General features: G+C 39.7%; 3 protein-coding genes across 6 annotated transcripts in view; all 3 read left to right on the forward strand.

The window, feature by feature from the left end:
* Positions 1–3,951: 3,951 nt before the first annotated feature.
* Positions 3,952–7,113, forward strand: pus1 (pseudouridine synthase 1). Its single transcript, XM_084383130.1, has 6 exons — positions 3,952–4,300; positions 4,575–4,801; positions 4,891–5,028; positions 5,252–5,354; positions 6,096–6,796; positions 6,890–7,113. Exons 1-6 carry the CDS (start codon positions 4,237–4,239, stop codon positions 6,920–6,922), a joined length of 1,266 nt encoding a protein of 421 aa, XP_084239256.1. The 5' UTR covers positions 3,952–4,236; the 3' UTR covers positions 6,923–7,113.
* Positions 7,114–8,345: 1,232 nt separating this feature from the next.
* Positions 8,346–13,325, forward strand: noc4l (nucleolar complex associated 4 homolog). The gene is made up of 15 exons (XM_084382663.1): positions 8,346–8,510; positions 8,649–8,769; positions 8,968–9,074; positions 10,280–10,387; positions 10,507–10,656; positions 10,780–10,882; positions 10,977–11,011; positions 11,106–11,156; positions 11,279–11,390; positions 11,615–11,675; positions 11,826–11,936; positions 12,174–12,337; positions 12,512–12,594; positions 12,786–12,899; positions 13,016–13,325. Exons 1-15 carry the CDS (start codon positions 8,358–8,360, stop codon positions 13,133–13,135), a joined length of 1,593 nt encoding a protein of 530 aa, XP_084238789.1. The 5' UTR covers positions 8,346–8,357; the 3' UTR covers positions 13,136–13,325.
* A 158-nt stretch (positions 13,326–13,483) lies between these two features.
* Positions 13,484–13,797, forward strand: part of rimbp2a (RIMS binding protein 2a) — a 71,392-nt gene continuing 71,078 nt past the window's right edge. For all 4 annotated transcript variants that reach the window (XM_084383193.1, XM_084383196.1, XM_084383195.1 and 1 more), the window contains exon 1: positions 13,484–13,664. The gene's annotated coding sequence lies outside the window, so the exon portion shown is untranslated. The remainder of the gene's footprint in view (positions 13,665–13,797) is intronic.

Consider the following 13,797-nt stretch of genomic DNA (forward strand, 5'->3'; position numbering starts at 1 on the left):
CAGAGCAGCTTGAGAGTGATAGAATGATAAAATTCAGTGAGTGAGAGCCAGGCTGTCATAGATATTCTACTTAATTGAATACAGTTTAATTATATTTCATTATGATATGGTTGCCAATATGCATCTACTCTCTATGAAAGAAATACTTACATAATAAAGGATGATTAGTTGGTTTTATATGACTACAGCAATGTCAGTTGTAATTCTTCATCGACTAGACACATGCTAATTGTGAAACAAAATGGTCCTCTTATTAAAAAAAAAAGAAACTCATGACATATAAGAGTGTATTACATTATTATAATTTGTGGTTTCCAAACCTAAAATGTACAAACATAATCCTTTTAGACACTCAACAGTCCATTATGATTTCAGGCAATGCTGAAAACTGAACAGAGTGTCTCAAACAGCAGAGTCAAAGTCATCACGAGGCAATCCCCAATTCCGAGTTTCTGGTAGGATCAAAAATATACTTAACCTTAATAGATTAACAAATCATGTGGTGCTTTCAAGCCAGAATTCAGTTATTATTCTGGTACATTGTTGCGTGGGTGAAAAGGAATCGTGACGTTTCAGTGCGACTGATCTATAAATTGAATTAAAAACAAGAGTTAATAGTGATATTTTTGCCCTCTAATTGCATTTGCAACATATTCTATTATCTGCTAATCTGCAAATAAAGTTGTTCCTTTGCGCAACAACTTATATAACTCAGCCAGCAAGGCAGCAGCCTTAACAGCAGTGGATTTCTTCACTCACAACACGGATGGTTTTTAATCACTTCTTTTTTGTTACATGTGGGGGCAGCAGTGGCAGAGGCAGCCAGTTTCAGTCCAGTCTCATCATGGTCTGCAGTGGCTGTTTTCTTGTAAGAAAAGACTGTGGCCAGCTCACGCTATGTAGGACTACAGGTAAGCTTTGAAGAAAAGTTTAGGTCTGTTTCAGCAGCAGCGCCTCAACATGTGGCCAATTCACTCTCCTGGGAGACTGGACAATCCGTCTTTTCAGTCAGACTGGTGGTGCTCAGTTCTTTCCATCAGCGTTCAGTATGTATGTTTGACTCCAAGGGGATATATGAGCTTTTCTGCGAGTTTGCAACGGATGCAATTCACATGTCACATAAGGTTTCCAAGGTTAAAGGAGACTTATTATGCTTTAATGTTGTTTCCCTCCTCTTCAGTGTGTTATGTGTTCTCATTCACTTAAAAGATCTTGAAAGTTAAAAAGGTCAAATTCCACACCAACAGAAGCTCCTCTCTCCCACAGAGAACACTGCTCCTGAAACGCCTCGTCTGAAGTCCCGCCCTTAATTTCGTGACTTTGTGACATCACCATGTCAGAAAAAATGATGCCTAGTGGATCGTTTGGCATGTAAAAAAGGATTTAGCACAGCTGCTCTGTTGTTGTCAACAGTCCTGGGTCAGGCATGTGTGAGCTGACCAATCAGAGCACACTGGGTATTCAGGAGGGGGGCCTAAAGAGACAGGAGCTAAAACAGAGTGTTTCAGACAAAGGGGGAATACAGTGCTGCAGCACTGGACAGTATGAGAAAACTGTAAAGCTATTCTAGTAGTAACCAAAAATAAAATCATGAACCTGAAAATGAGCATAATATGTCTCCTTTAAAAGACTCCTGTCATATAAACCTTATACTTGGGGGTTACTGTAGGACATCTGAGTGGGAAAATCTGCAGTCACCACTTGTGAACTGAAAAAGGTTGTTTTTTCGATCAGTGGTTTCATAGCTTTTTAATTTTGTGATTCACACTCACTCAAGCTGAGGTTTGCTACTGTCAAAGAGAAGGCTAAAGCAATGACATGCTAATTTGTCTAAAAATACTCCCACTCTTGAGCTGCTTCTTCCAGCAGAACTGTATAAGATGCAGTCATGAGGAATCATTGTTTCACAATTGCAATCACCTGTGTCCGGTAAAACCAGCATTTTGTCGGAAAAATAGACACATGTCTTGCGTGATATGGGTTTGTAACAGCAGGGGCCCTTTTCCCATTGCATGTCTATGTTTGGCATTGGGTTTTCAGCAGTAAACTACTTGATCACCTTATAAGGTGCTATGAAAAAGTGCAAGTGTGCATTCTGAGGCCATCCCTGGATGAAAAGTTTAAAGGTTTGGCCTCTTGACAACCAGTATCCCTTGTTGTGGCGGTGTTCTTGGGAAAGACATAAACACCTCTCTGATCTGGAAGTTCTGAACCTCTTTGCCACTACACTTTGACTTAAGGGTTTACGCACATGCATTACACTTACATGACTCACAGCTCATTATGATGACTGGCTATTGTAGATGAATGTAGTAAAACTTCTTTTTATGGATGACAAATGATGAGGAAAGGCTTCTGCTGTGGACCATGTCTCTTTTTTTTACTAAAAAACAAACAAACAAAAACCCCCAGAAATATTTATCATCATGTCTGCTTGCTGAAATTGTATGAGAGGTTCAGCTGAAGTCTGGAATATGGTGATTTGAGCAGTGGTGAGTGGAAGTCTTAGTAAAGCTCTATACACAAGCAGCCAGTCTATGCATCAAGGTACTGAGTATGATGTGATGATATGATAAATTATAGTCTAACCTGTAAGAATATTTTAAAGGGCAATACAAGTTCAGTTGATGTTTGGCCTTGACTATTCATGAATAGTCCTTAAAACCCACAAGAGGAAAAATCTCATTCTATCTACAATTTTTCCTCAGCATAACAATATCAGAGGTCAATACCGTTGCAAAGCAGAATCTTAAATACAACTCTGTGCCATTAGCATTTAAAAACATTGCAGCAACTGGAAGACTCTTATAGACCTATTTGTGGGATTTTGCTGCACTCTAGTGGAAAAACATATTATTACATATGGATTTGTTCCCCCTTAATGATTTTTTATTTGTATTTGTCCTTTGACATTGATGGGATTCCTCTACTAAATGTAAACACATGAAGCCATTACCATTGAATGCTAAATTTACTTCCATACCGACATTTTTTTCTGAGTGTTGGGTGTATGATGAGATCCTGCAAATTTGTTGGAACACGATCCTTACATACATGCAAAATTTGTTTTAGATTGATCATTTACTTACATTAGCAGACTTCATTAAAGACCAAATTAAAGGTTTAAAGGTCAAATTTCTATATATGTGGATGAACAACTTACCTTGTGTATCATAGGGATTCAAATAATATAAACAGGGATAACACTGAATTCAAGGACAGGCATTACATTTTTGCATTTTGTCCACAGGGAGGCTGCATTTCTTTATTTTTCCCTTTAAAAACGCATTATTATTATTATTATTATTATTATTGTACACCTGATTTCAAACTGTCAACACAGCTTGGAAACAGAAGAAGACAACAGAAACGCCCATGCAGGTGCAGTATTGAACCTTTTATTTTCTGTTATTATTATTCTTTTTTTCTATTAGGCCATATTCAAGACATACAGTTTTCTTTAACCAAAAAAAAGTGAAACAAATCTTGATTAAAATCAAACACAAACAGAAAAAACAGTAAAAAAAAAAATCAACATATAAATAAATAAAAAAATAAAAAAATACATATGATAAAAATAAAGACATTTTTTAAAAGAAAAATAATAGATCTTTACCAATTTCTAAAGTTTTAAGAGCGTGTAATGTTTCCATATGATGTCTAATTTCTGTTTTGAATCGCTGTATGTGTGATTTAGACCATTTGCATTTGTGAATAAAGTAATAATAAAGAGGTTAAAAATAAAGTCTTTTGCAATCAATATTTTTCTTATCACAAAATACAATGCACCTTTTATTCTGACTTGATGATCGAGCCGGCCTATGTCTTAAAGAAATATTCTAAATCCAGCCGAAATGATCCTTTTCTTTGACAAAATGATTTCACAGTACTGCCGTGACGTAGGCAGGAGCGAGAACAAGACGAGTCTCGCGATATTTGCATCAGGTCAAAGTTGACGTCGGCCATGTGTATATGTTGCTGCATCTGATACAGAGCTGTTAGCTAAGTCACAGCTACATTTTGCACTAAATATCATTAACATATAAAAACATAGTCAATAAAATTAAAGCTAAACGACCGACTTCCGTTTTCAGGAGGTTGTATATCTCGTCAGCGGAAGGTTAAAGTTCGTTTTATATGAATATTGGGTTCTGCTCCGCGTTAGCCTCCGTAACAGTTCAGATGATGTGCCAGCTTGCATCATTGAGCTGCATGAAGTTGATGGCGTAGCGAGACATGGTCAAAATCCGACCACTGTTGAGTGCCTTAGTCAACCAGAGACAGACGTTAGTGAGAAACGGTAAGAGAACCTGACCAAGATAATCCGCCCGTGTGAATGAATTCATTTTGCCAGCTGTGAATGGCTCTGCTCCAGTGCTGCTGTGTCAGGATTTCTAAATACATATTTGTTCGCAACACCCGTCACCTTATTTTGTATAAAGGGTGTTTTAGTCATGTTTCACATTTACGTACAAGCTTCAAGGACATAATGTATTCCTGAATGTCCATGTAACACAGAGGTGGTAGTGAATTATGGCGTCATTATCACGGTATATTTTGTGTTATCGTCACAGGTGGCTTTTCAAGGTTCCTCTGCACGATGACTGAAGCAGCCAGAGATGAGCAGACAGCCAAGCAGCTGAAAAGAGCCAATGAGGAAAATGAAGACTCTGCTGAGAAGGTTCAGGCTGCAAAAAGGATAAAAGCAGAGGGGGAACACACTGAAGACGAAAAGAAATATCCCAAAAAGAAAGTGGTCCTCCTCATGGCGTACTGTGGAAAGGGATACTATGGCATGCAGGTACATACTGTTGCTGGGTTTCCTCTCTCAGGTCTGAGCACTGTATTTTTTTTACGTTTTGCTACACTTAGATGTTTTCTGTGTTTCAGAGAAATCCTAGCGCCTCTCAGTTTAGGACCATTGAAGATGATCTGGTCACTGCACTTATTAAATCTGGTTGCATTCCTGAAAACCATGGTGAGGACATGAAGAAGACGTCTTTCCAAAGATGTGCCAGAACAGATAAGGTATGAGTTTGTGCAGCCAGCACAATGAGAATTCATTTCACAGCACTGGGCCAACACTGCAGTTATAAAGAAGAACCAAGTATCCTCTGTATTGTGCTGCCAAGCTGTTATGTAACAACTGAAATGTAAAGGAGGGTGTTGAGATTTTTTTTAACAATCCATGGTAAGAGATTGCATACGTCAAACAAACTGTATTGGTGTTTGTCTATTTGAATTCGTCTAGGGTGTGTCTGCAGCTGGCCAAGTGGTGTCTCTAAAGGTGCGGATGATTGAAGACGTCATGGAGAAAATCAATGAGCATCTGCCACCACAGATCAGAGTGCTCGGTGAGACATTGGTTCCTTATATCTTTTAGTATTTGTTGTAGGGCTGCAACTAATTATTTTCATTATTGATTAATTTGCAACAATTAATCAATTAATTGATTAATCTGCCAAATTGACGTCTTCAAATTGCTCCTTTTGTCCAACCAACTGTCCAAAACCCAGACTCTTCATTTACTATCATTAATGACAAAGAAAAGTAGCAAATCCTAACATTCATGAAACTGAATCCAGCAAATGTTTGACAATTGTCTTGGAAAAATGACTTAAAAGGTTAATAAATCATCAAAAATGATTATTTTTTTGACTAGTCTTTGCTGCTCTGATTTGCTGAATTCAATTTGGAATAAGTCCAAGATGTTGGGATGAGGAATGCAAAGGGACAGAATCCACCTAAAGCTCAGGTTACATAAATGTTGGGGCTACGTTTACATGCTCATAATATTCCGTTTTTTGCCCTCATTCTGAAAAAGGAATATTCCAACTAAGCTGTTAACATGGCAAATGAAAATCAATGTTCCACTAATATTCCTGTTTACATGCAGCCGTGCGGCCACCGATAACATAATGACACATGTACTATTAAAATGCAATGGAGGAATTTACTTTACTGCATGTTTTGCAAAATTCATAGTCATATTTGGAATAATAGTGGAAAATAAGTGTAACCAATGTTGATGTAACCAATTGTGATGCTGAAGGTTTTTACCTTCAGCCATTAATTTTTACTTTTTGTTCTGACAGGTCTTAAACGGGTCACCCAGAGTTTCAATTCCAAAAACAACTGTGACGCTCGTACATACTGCTACATGCTTCCAACAGTGGCCTTCTCCCCAAAAGACTATGATACTGGGAATATAGCAGCCTTTCGCCTTGAGCCAGAGACACTTCAGAGGGTGAACCGTCTGTTTTCGCTCTACAAAGGCACCCATAACTTCCACAACTTCACCTCTCAGAAGGCTCCGAATGACCCCAGCGCCCGCCGCTACATCACAGAGATGTCCTGCGGAGAGCCTTTCATCCGCAGCAACACTGAGTTTGCTGTGATAACGGTGCGAGGCCAGAGCTTCATGATGCACCAGATCCGCAAGATGATTGGCTTAGTGATTGCGGTGGTAAAGGGCTACGCAAAGGAGGACGTGATGGAGCGTAGCTGGGGACAGGAGAAGGTGGACGTACCCAAAGCTCCGGGACTGGGACTGGTCTTGGAAAGAGTTCACTTCGACCGGTACAACAAACGCTTCGGAGGGGACGGGCTGCACGAGCGGCTGGAATGGGAGCGCGAAGAGGAGGCGATTCAGGCCTTCAAGGAGGCTCACATCTACCCCACCATTGTTGAGACAGAGTGTCAGGAGGGCGCCATGGTCAGCTGGATGGCCACGCTTCCTATCCATGACTTTGAAGCCACGGCTGTTTACACACGAGACAACAAGAATCAGAAACAGGTATCTGGAAGTAATGATAGACTAACGGCATTTATGTAGCATGTTGCATATATGTGACATATTCTTATTCACTTTTGCTCTCTTTCTCTACAGGACAATGCAGATGTAGGTAATGACTCCGATTAGATCACCCTGTCTGCGGAAAGAAGACATCTTCTCACCAAAACATTCTCATTTATTGTTGGGAATAAACTTTCTTTTTAGTTTATCTTCCAAGATTGACTATTTTTTTTAGTGGTATTAAATTCTGCTTCTCTTACACAAATGTTATTAAACAAACAACAGGAATAATAAAAGCCTCTTTGTTCTTTACTTTACCCTGATTGTGTCCTAATGTTGATTTCACCCTGTAAGAAATGTGGACGCCCTCTACCAAACTGTCTCAGGCCCATTAGTGCTGGTATTCTTGTCTTGCACAATGACCCTTGAGGATGGATTTGTTTTTTCATGGCTATCTTAATACATTACTTACATACACATACGTACATGGAAAGAGTTACACTGGTTGCTACTGTAAGTCCTCCTGTCCACACTGGGTCTGTAGTGCAATGTCATCGTAAGACAACGGGTTAAAATCCACTGTCTAGATTCTATGCAAGAAGGTATTTTAAAGTTCAGCTGAAGCTAATATGAGCGAGGTAGCCTGACTCCAGGCTTTTGAATCTACACACTCCATTGAGTTAACTGATGCCGCTCATGTATATATTAAGTATAATAAATTTTATACCGAACTGTAACAAGTTGACAATTCTGTCTGTTATCAGGTAAAATATTAGGGTTTCAGCACTTGAGTTGGCCAAATTAAGTGGATATCTATATTTTGTTTAATATCAGTGATCATTATTTATTAAGTATACCAGTCTTACTTATTTTTGAGATGTATGTGAAAGCATTGTGACCAAACCTTGGGTCAAATATTTGAAGCAACTTAAATGCCCTCGGTTGAATGTTATGTTGGTGTTATGTTGCTAATATCATTAATAAAAGCAAATCAAAACTGGAAATGGAATAAGAAAAAAATAAATGTACCTTTTATTATTAGCATGTATCACTATAGCCTTTATAACTGAGCTACAGTAGTAAAGATATGGGTTCCACGGGAAAGAATCGTGTTATATTACATCACAGAGTTATTTATTAATTTAAATTTATGTTAAATCTCAGAGTAATGTGTTCACAAAAGTCAGCTCAATGTATTTTTTTTGATAAAAATGTTCTCAGGAGGTAAAACTTAAACTAGAACTTCACCCTCCAGTCACTAGGGGGCGAAACAACAGTTGAGGTGTTTGGACTAATGTTGCATTCACGGACCTTTAGATTTGCTGTAAAGTAGAACCCCCACCACTCAACAATAATTGCCGTACTTCTAGGGCAGTGAAAGTAAAAAAACAAAACAATACATCTATATGCATATCATGTACACCTGTATTCTACAATATTCATACAATCTTTTCAAGTAATGAGTTTAAATGTGTGTCGGATGTGTTTCTTCCGATATGTTCGAAATGATATTTTGTCGTATTTTTCGAATGTACCGTGAACGCAGCATCGCTCAGTAATCATGGCGCCGACCAAAAAACGCAACGTGAGTTCGGCAAAAACAAACCAAGAAAGTGTAAAGAAAGCTAAAATTGACGTAAACAGTAAAGTCGATAGTGTACTTGAGAGTAAAAAACATGCCAACGACGTTTTCGACATCCTCGAGGTCCTTGAGGTAAGTATACCCAACTCACTACACTCATTTGTGTGAGCACCTCGACTGAATACATGCTGGTTAGCTAGCAGGTTGTCATTTTTTAGGTTACTGAAACATTACTCTGAATGTGTTTGTATTCTCCATGTCGGCGTTCAGTCAGAAAAGGAGAAGGATGTTATCAGTGCTGTCAATGCGTGCAGCAAGTTGTTCTGCACGTTGTTGGAGAGGAAAGAGCTGTTTATGGGAAAACTGCCCGGAGAGGAGGAGGCGCTCAGTGGTGAGTACAGCCTGATGATCCTAGTTATGATGGAGATGTTAGCAAGTTTGACACAAGCACTGCTGTACATAAATAACTATCATTGTTTCCACTCCTCTTGGATTAACTTGGCTGTACATCAGACAACAGTATGGTTAGACACTCTGAGCTAAATATAAATATGATTGTGTTTGTCTGTCTGGATGTTTTCCTGCTCAGGAGGGTTTAGTGCTGAAGACAAGTACCGCATATTCATGCGACACCGCTACAACAGCTGTGTGGAGATGCTGCTGGAGCACCTCAGCCACGAACTTCACGGAGTCAAGGTGAGTTGACTGAATGGAAATGGTGCTCACACACACTTGATAAAGAGCCATGCTGCTGCTTAGGCAGTGCAAAGTAAGGGGAGAGCACAGCACCATAAATAAATAATGCCATAGTGGCAGTTTAGGTGTGTATTATAGGTTGTGTTTTCCTTTTTTTCTTTTCTTATCAAGGTCTTCTTTATTTTCCAAATATATCACAAAAAAACAATACAGCTTGAATATAGGACAGTTGAACAAGTTCTACTCCAGCCCCCTGTTTCCCAGCCCCTGGATCATTAATATTTTTGCAGCCAGATGCTCAAAAAACAAGCAAAATCAAAAGGGGTATAAGCAGTTTGTCATGCCCATGACTAAATAAAAAAAATTACAGATTAAAGCAAGAAGGATGGAGAACAGTAGACTTAAAAAAACAAACACACAAATATGGGTCACACAGTTATGCTAGTAGCTGCCATAAAAATGGTTGCCACATGGCATAGAATATTCCTTATCCTCTAATGGTACATCAGATTTCTCTTTAGGTGGACATAATGCATAACCTCTCTTATTCATTTGCCATAAGTTGGTGGGACAGAGTCCTTCCTCTTGGATAGTATAAGCTTTCCGGCCAGCAGAGAGCAGAGGGCCATCGTATTTATACTGCACCCATTTAGAGGAGCATCCACCGGGGCCACACCAAACAGTGAAATTTATGGAGAAGGGTCGACTGCTTTTCTACAAATACTAGAAAAGGTCTCAAAGATGGAATGCCAAAGTCTATACAGCTCAGGGCAAGAACAGAACGAATGTAACAATGTGGCTGGAGCTCTTTGTGTTCCCCTTTTTGTGCACATGGAAATTACATGAGGCAGTTTTGTTTTACCACCAAAATCCTGAAGTCAACATCTTTGATAATAACACGTTGTTCTCATTGGCCCTGATAAATGAACTTCTGTATGCAAGTTTATTATTATTGCTGAAATCCATGAAAATAGTGGTAGATGACAAAATGGCAGATTATTGGCTTTCATCTTGTACACTGCCATTGCATACCAGCTGATGTCTGTAGATGCCAATCAACATTTAGTTGTTAGCTGTATGATGTCGCAGTAAAAAAACTGGAATTATACATTCTCATATTCCTGGTGCCCTGACAAATGGAATCCAGTTGTCTGTTATATTTTAGTGTTTTATAACTATATTTATAAATACCTGTCTGGATTCAGGAGAGCGCCCTCTGCTGCCTGATGAAGTTCGCTGCAGGTGAAGGACAGCATCCGCTCGAGGACTTGGACTGGAGTGAACACTACAGCTTCCCAAGAGAACTCATCCTGGTAGGATTTTGTGTCACGCAACCTGGCCGTCATTATTGAGAATAATAATATGAAAAGCATTAATATAATATGTAACACTTTTGATAACATCAACCTTTTTGTCGTTATTTCATGGTCAGGCGGTGGTGGAGCGACTGTTGTCCAAAACTACAGACAACTCACTGCTGATCTCCAGATTCCAGGAGTTCCTTGAGATGGAGGATGTACGCTATTATGTCATGAGCTCCGTCCGGGAGAATGTGGGCAAAGTCATGGACAAAAACAAAGGGGTAGGAGAAATGTGTTCAGTGCTGGGCTCATCTGCTGTAATGATTTCTTTGTTACTCTTTAGATGCAGTTTGTGAACAGTACTTGGTTTACCGAATAGTGTTTCCTTGTCTTGTTCTTTTAAGGCTGTGGTGCCAATTTATCAGAGCAATGTGTTCACCCTCATGTCCAACATCAGTGTGCCAAGCAAGGAGTCAGAGCTCACCAACTTTATGGTCAAACAGGAAGGTGGGATGAGCTATTTGAGTTTATTTTTGCTGTGCTGAACTGTCACTGTGTGGGTTTTCTTTTTTGTAAATTAATGTGATGTATTGTTTTTCAGCCAAGCATGAGGACTGGAAAGCTGCTAAACTGATTGTAAGTGAAAAATATTTGTCATCAAGCATTCACATTTCTGCTTGCAACTGAAATGTTTCCCAGATACAATTTTAAACATGTTGCCTCATTACAGGAACACAAGCGTGTCTTTGAGAGGATGTGGCTGGGCTTTCTCAAGTATAAGGTATTGACAAAATCTTGATTACTTTAATAGTTTTCTTTATGCTAAATAATATTCTACAATCTAAATGTACACATCTGACAGTGTGCACTGTGTGTCATTAATTTCTCATCTCTCTGTTGTAGCTGCCAAGCAACATGTATAAAAAGGTCCTGGTGATCCTCCATGACTCCATTTTGCCCCACATGAGTAAACCCACACTGATGATTGACTTCTTGACTGCTGCTTATGAAGTTGGTAAGATGCGACTGTACTCAGTGACTACTTTGAAGATATGATATATAACATTTCTGCATTAAAATGATTAGACCATTTGTTATATATTTTGTTGAGTTGTGCAAGGAGAGAGTCAAAGAATGAGGAACGAAGTTGCCATAGTGGCGGGTCTCTCAGATGTATTATTTGTATTGGTTACTGCTGGTAATCAGGATGTGGCATTTTGTCATGTGTTTGTTGAACAGGTGGAGCTATCAGCCTGCTTGCCCTCAATGGCCTTTTTGTTCTCATACATCAACACAACCTGTGAGTATCATATGAAAAAAGAATGGGGGAAAAAAGGCAGACATCTGAACACAAAATCGGGGATCGTTCTGAATCTACAAAGAACAATAGACTGCAAAATGTTTTTGAATCATATAAAATGTAACCTGTATGTTGTGTGTGTTTTTGCAGAGATTACCCAGATTTCTACAAGAAGTTGTATAATCTGCTTGAGCCTTCTGTTTTCCACGTGAAGTACAGAGCACGCTTTTTCCACCTAGCTAACATCTTCCTTAGCTCCAGGTGAGATTATTTGTGCGTCACTAAGAGATGATGTTTGTCTCAGATTATCACGTCTGCATCTGTACTCTTGGAGTGTTTGCTAGCCACTGATGAGCCCAACTGGGGAGACTATCTGTGATACTTGAACTGTTAAAGCAATACATTTCTTCTGACTATTCAAGATAATGACCATTAAAAATCAAAAGCATACAGTATATTACTAACATAAATGCTGTATGTGTTCGTGCTTTCCTCCAGTCACCTGCCAGTGTACTTAGTGGCTGCGTTTGCCAAACGCCTTGCTCGCTTGGCCCTCACAGCGCCGCCCACAGCCCTCCTCATCGTGCTGCCTTTCATCTACAACCTGATCCGTCGCCACCCATCCTGCAGAATCCTTATACACAAGCCCAGCACAGAAGATGGTGAGTGTCGGTCACTCTACTGTTTACGATTATACATTTCTTAACATTTTCTGACCATTCAAAATGTCAGGGTTTTTTTGATTCCCTGTCCGAGTCACTGTAATATTTACGACAGCTAGTAAGGGATATTTGGATATACTGTATGTTGATGTATGTGTCTATTCATTATCACAGAGCCTTTGGAGGACCCGTATCTAATGGATGAAGAGGATCCTGTTGAGTGCCGTGCCTTAGAAAGCAGCTTGTGGGAGATTAAGGTGTGTGTACAGCATGTGATCGTTCGATAGGTTCTCAAATGAATCATCCATGGCACCGACTACAACTGTGACTAACGTTAGCCAAGGTTTCTGTCACGTTGATTAGGAAACGAGTTGAAGGAATATTACAAAGCCTAACATAATGGAAGTAAGTATATGTAAGGTGTACTTTTTTCCCCTCTATCCTGCAGACACTGCAGAAACATCACCATCCAGATGTGTCCAAAGCTGCGATGATGATCAACAAGCCCCTGCCAGAACAAGAGGAAGACATCAGCGAGGTTCTGGAGATAACTACATTTGAGGTGATGTGACACTTTCAATCTTGGTATCTCTTTACTGGTTTAAATGGAAAAATAAACTAAATGGAAGTTAACTCTAATAATGCTCATACCTGCGTGTCTCGTGCTCTTCTCCCCAGCTGATGGAGAGAGACCTGAAGCCGTCACAGAAGAAAAGCATCCCACTGGAGTTTGAAACTGCGACACAGTTGCTGAGAGGAGGGGGAGATGTGTTAGGGCAGCATTTCTGTCTGGATTGAAACAAATAAAAACAAGAAACCACGTTCTCAGTGTGGGATACATTTCTGGGACCAGTTCACCTTAAAATATGGACAGACTCTTCGAGACCAGCTCGCTCTGGAGTTATGTTATCATGTTTTTCTCCATGTTGGCGTTGATATGTATTGTACATCAATAAAAAAACCTTTTCTGAAGCTCATGATTAATACAGCTCTGTTTCTACTAAGCGCATTTTTTTCCCATTCAACTTTATTGACAACAATCAAAACAAAAGTAACAGGTGGATTGCGCTTGATGTGACGTCACCAAACAGTTGGTGGTTCCCGCCCAAACAGTTGGTGGTTCCCGCCCAAACAGGTGGAGGACACACACAGGAGATATTTTATTACGGTGTTAAGACTGAAAACAACTGTGTGGACACACTATGGATGTCCACACTGTCTTATGCACTACAGACGTTAGCTTTTAGCAGATAGCATCATGCTAACCTTTGAAGCCATGAAGAAAGCTGGCGGCTAACTGCGTCACCAGGCCAGTTCTCCATAACAGGTGAGAGGTTAGCCTTAAATGTTCTTTTCCATCTCCTGTTTATAACCCTGTCTTCCTGATGGGTGTGCCATATGGCCGCACAGCAGGCAGCCCTGGGTACAAGAAGGCTGTGAGAGAAAAATCTGAATCATAA

Source organism: Pagrus pagrus (genome assembly GCF_965226575.1).
Source record: "Pagrus pagrus genome assembly, chromosome: 19".
NCBI lineage: Eukaryota > Metazoa > Chordata > Actinopteri > Spariformes > Sparidae > Pagrus > Pagrus pagrus.

Excerpts from the sequence above, each read along its gene's own strand:
- pus1 (XM_084383130.1), top strand. The coding sequence starts at position 4,237 with ATGGTCAAAATCCGACCACTGTTGAGTGCCTTAGTCAACCAGAGACAG. Across the intron at positions 4,802-4,890 it reads AGGGATACTATGGCATGCAG|AGAAATCCTAGCGCCTCTCA; the intron begins GTACATACTGTT and ends TCTGTGTTTCAG. Across the intron at positions 5,355-6,095 it reads ACCACAGATCAGAGTGCTCG|GTCTTAAACGGGTCACCCAG; the intron begins GTGAGACATTGG and ends TTGTTCTGACAG.
- noc4l (XM_084382663.1), top strand. The coding sequence starts at position 8,358 with ATGGCGCCGACCAAAAAACGCAACGTGAGTTCGGCAAAAACAAACCAA. Across the intron at positions 10,883-10,976 it reads CTTTATGGTCAAACAGGAAG|CCAAGCATGAGGACTGGAAA; the intron begins GTGGGATGAGCT and ends ATTGTTTTTCAG. Across the intron at positions 12,595-12,785 it reads GCAGCTTGTGGGAGATTAAG|ACACTGCAGAAACATCACCA; the intron begins GTGTGTGTACAG and ends TCTATCCTGCAG.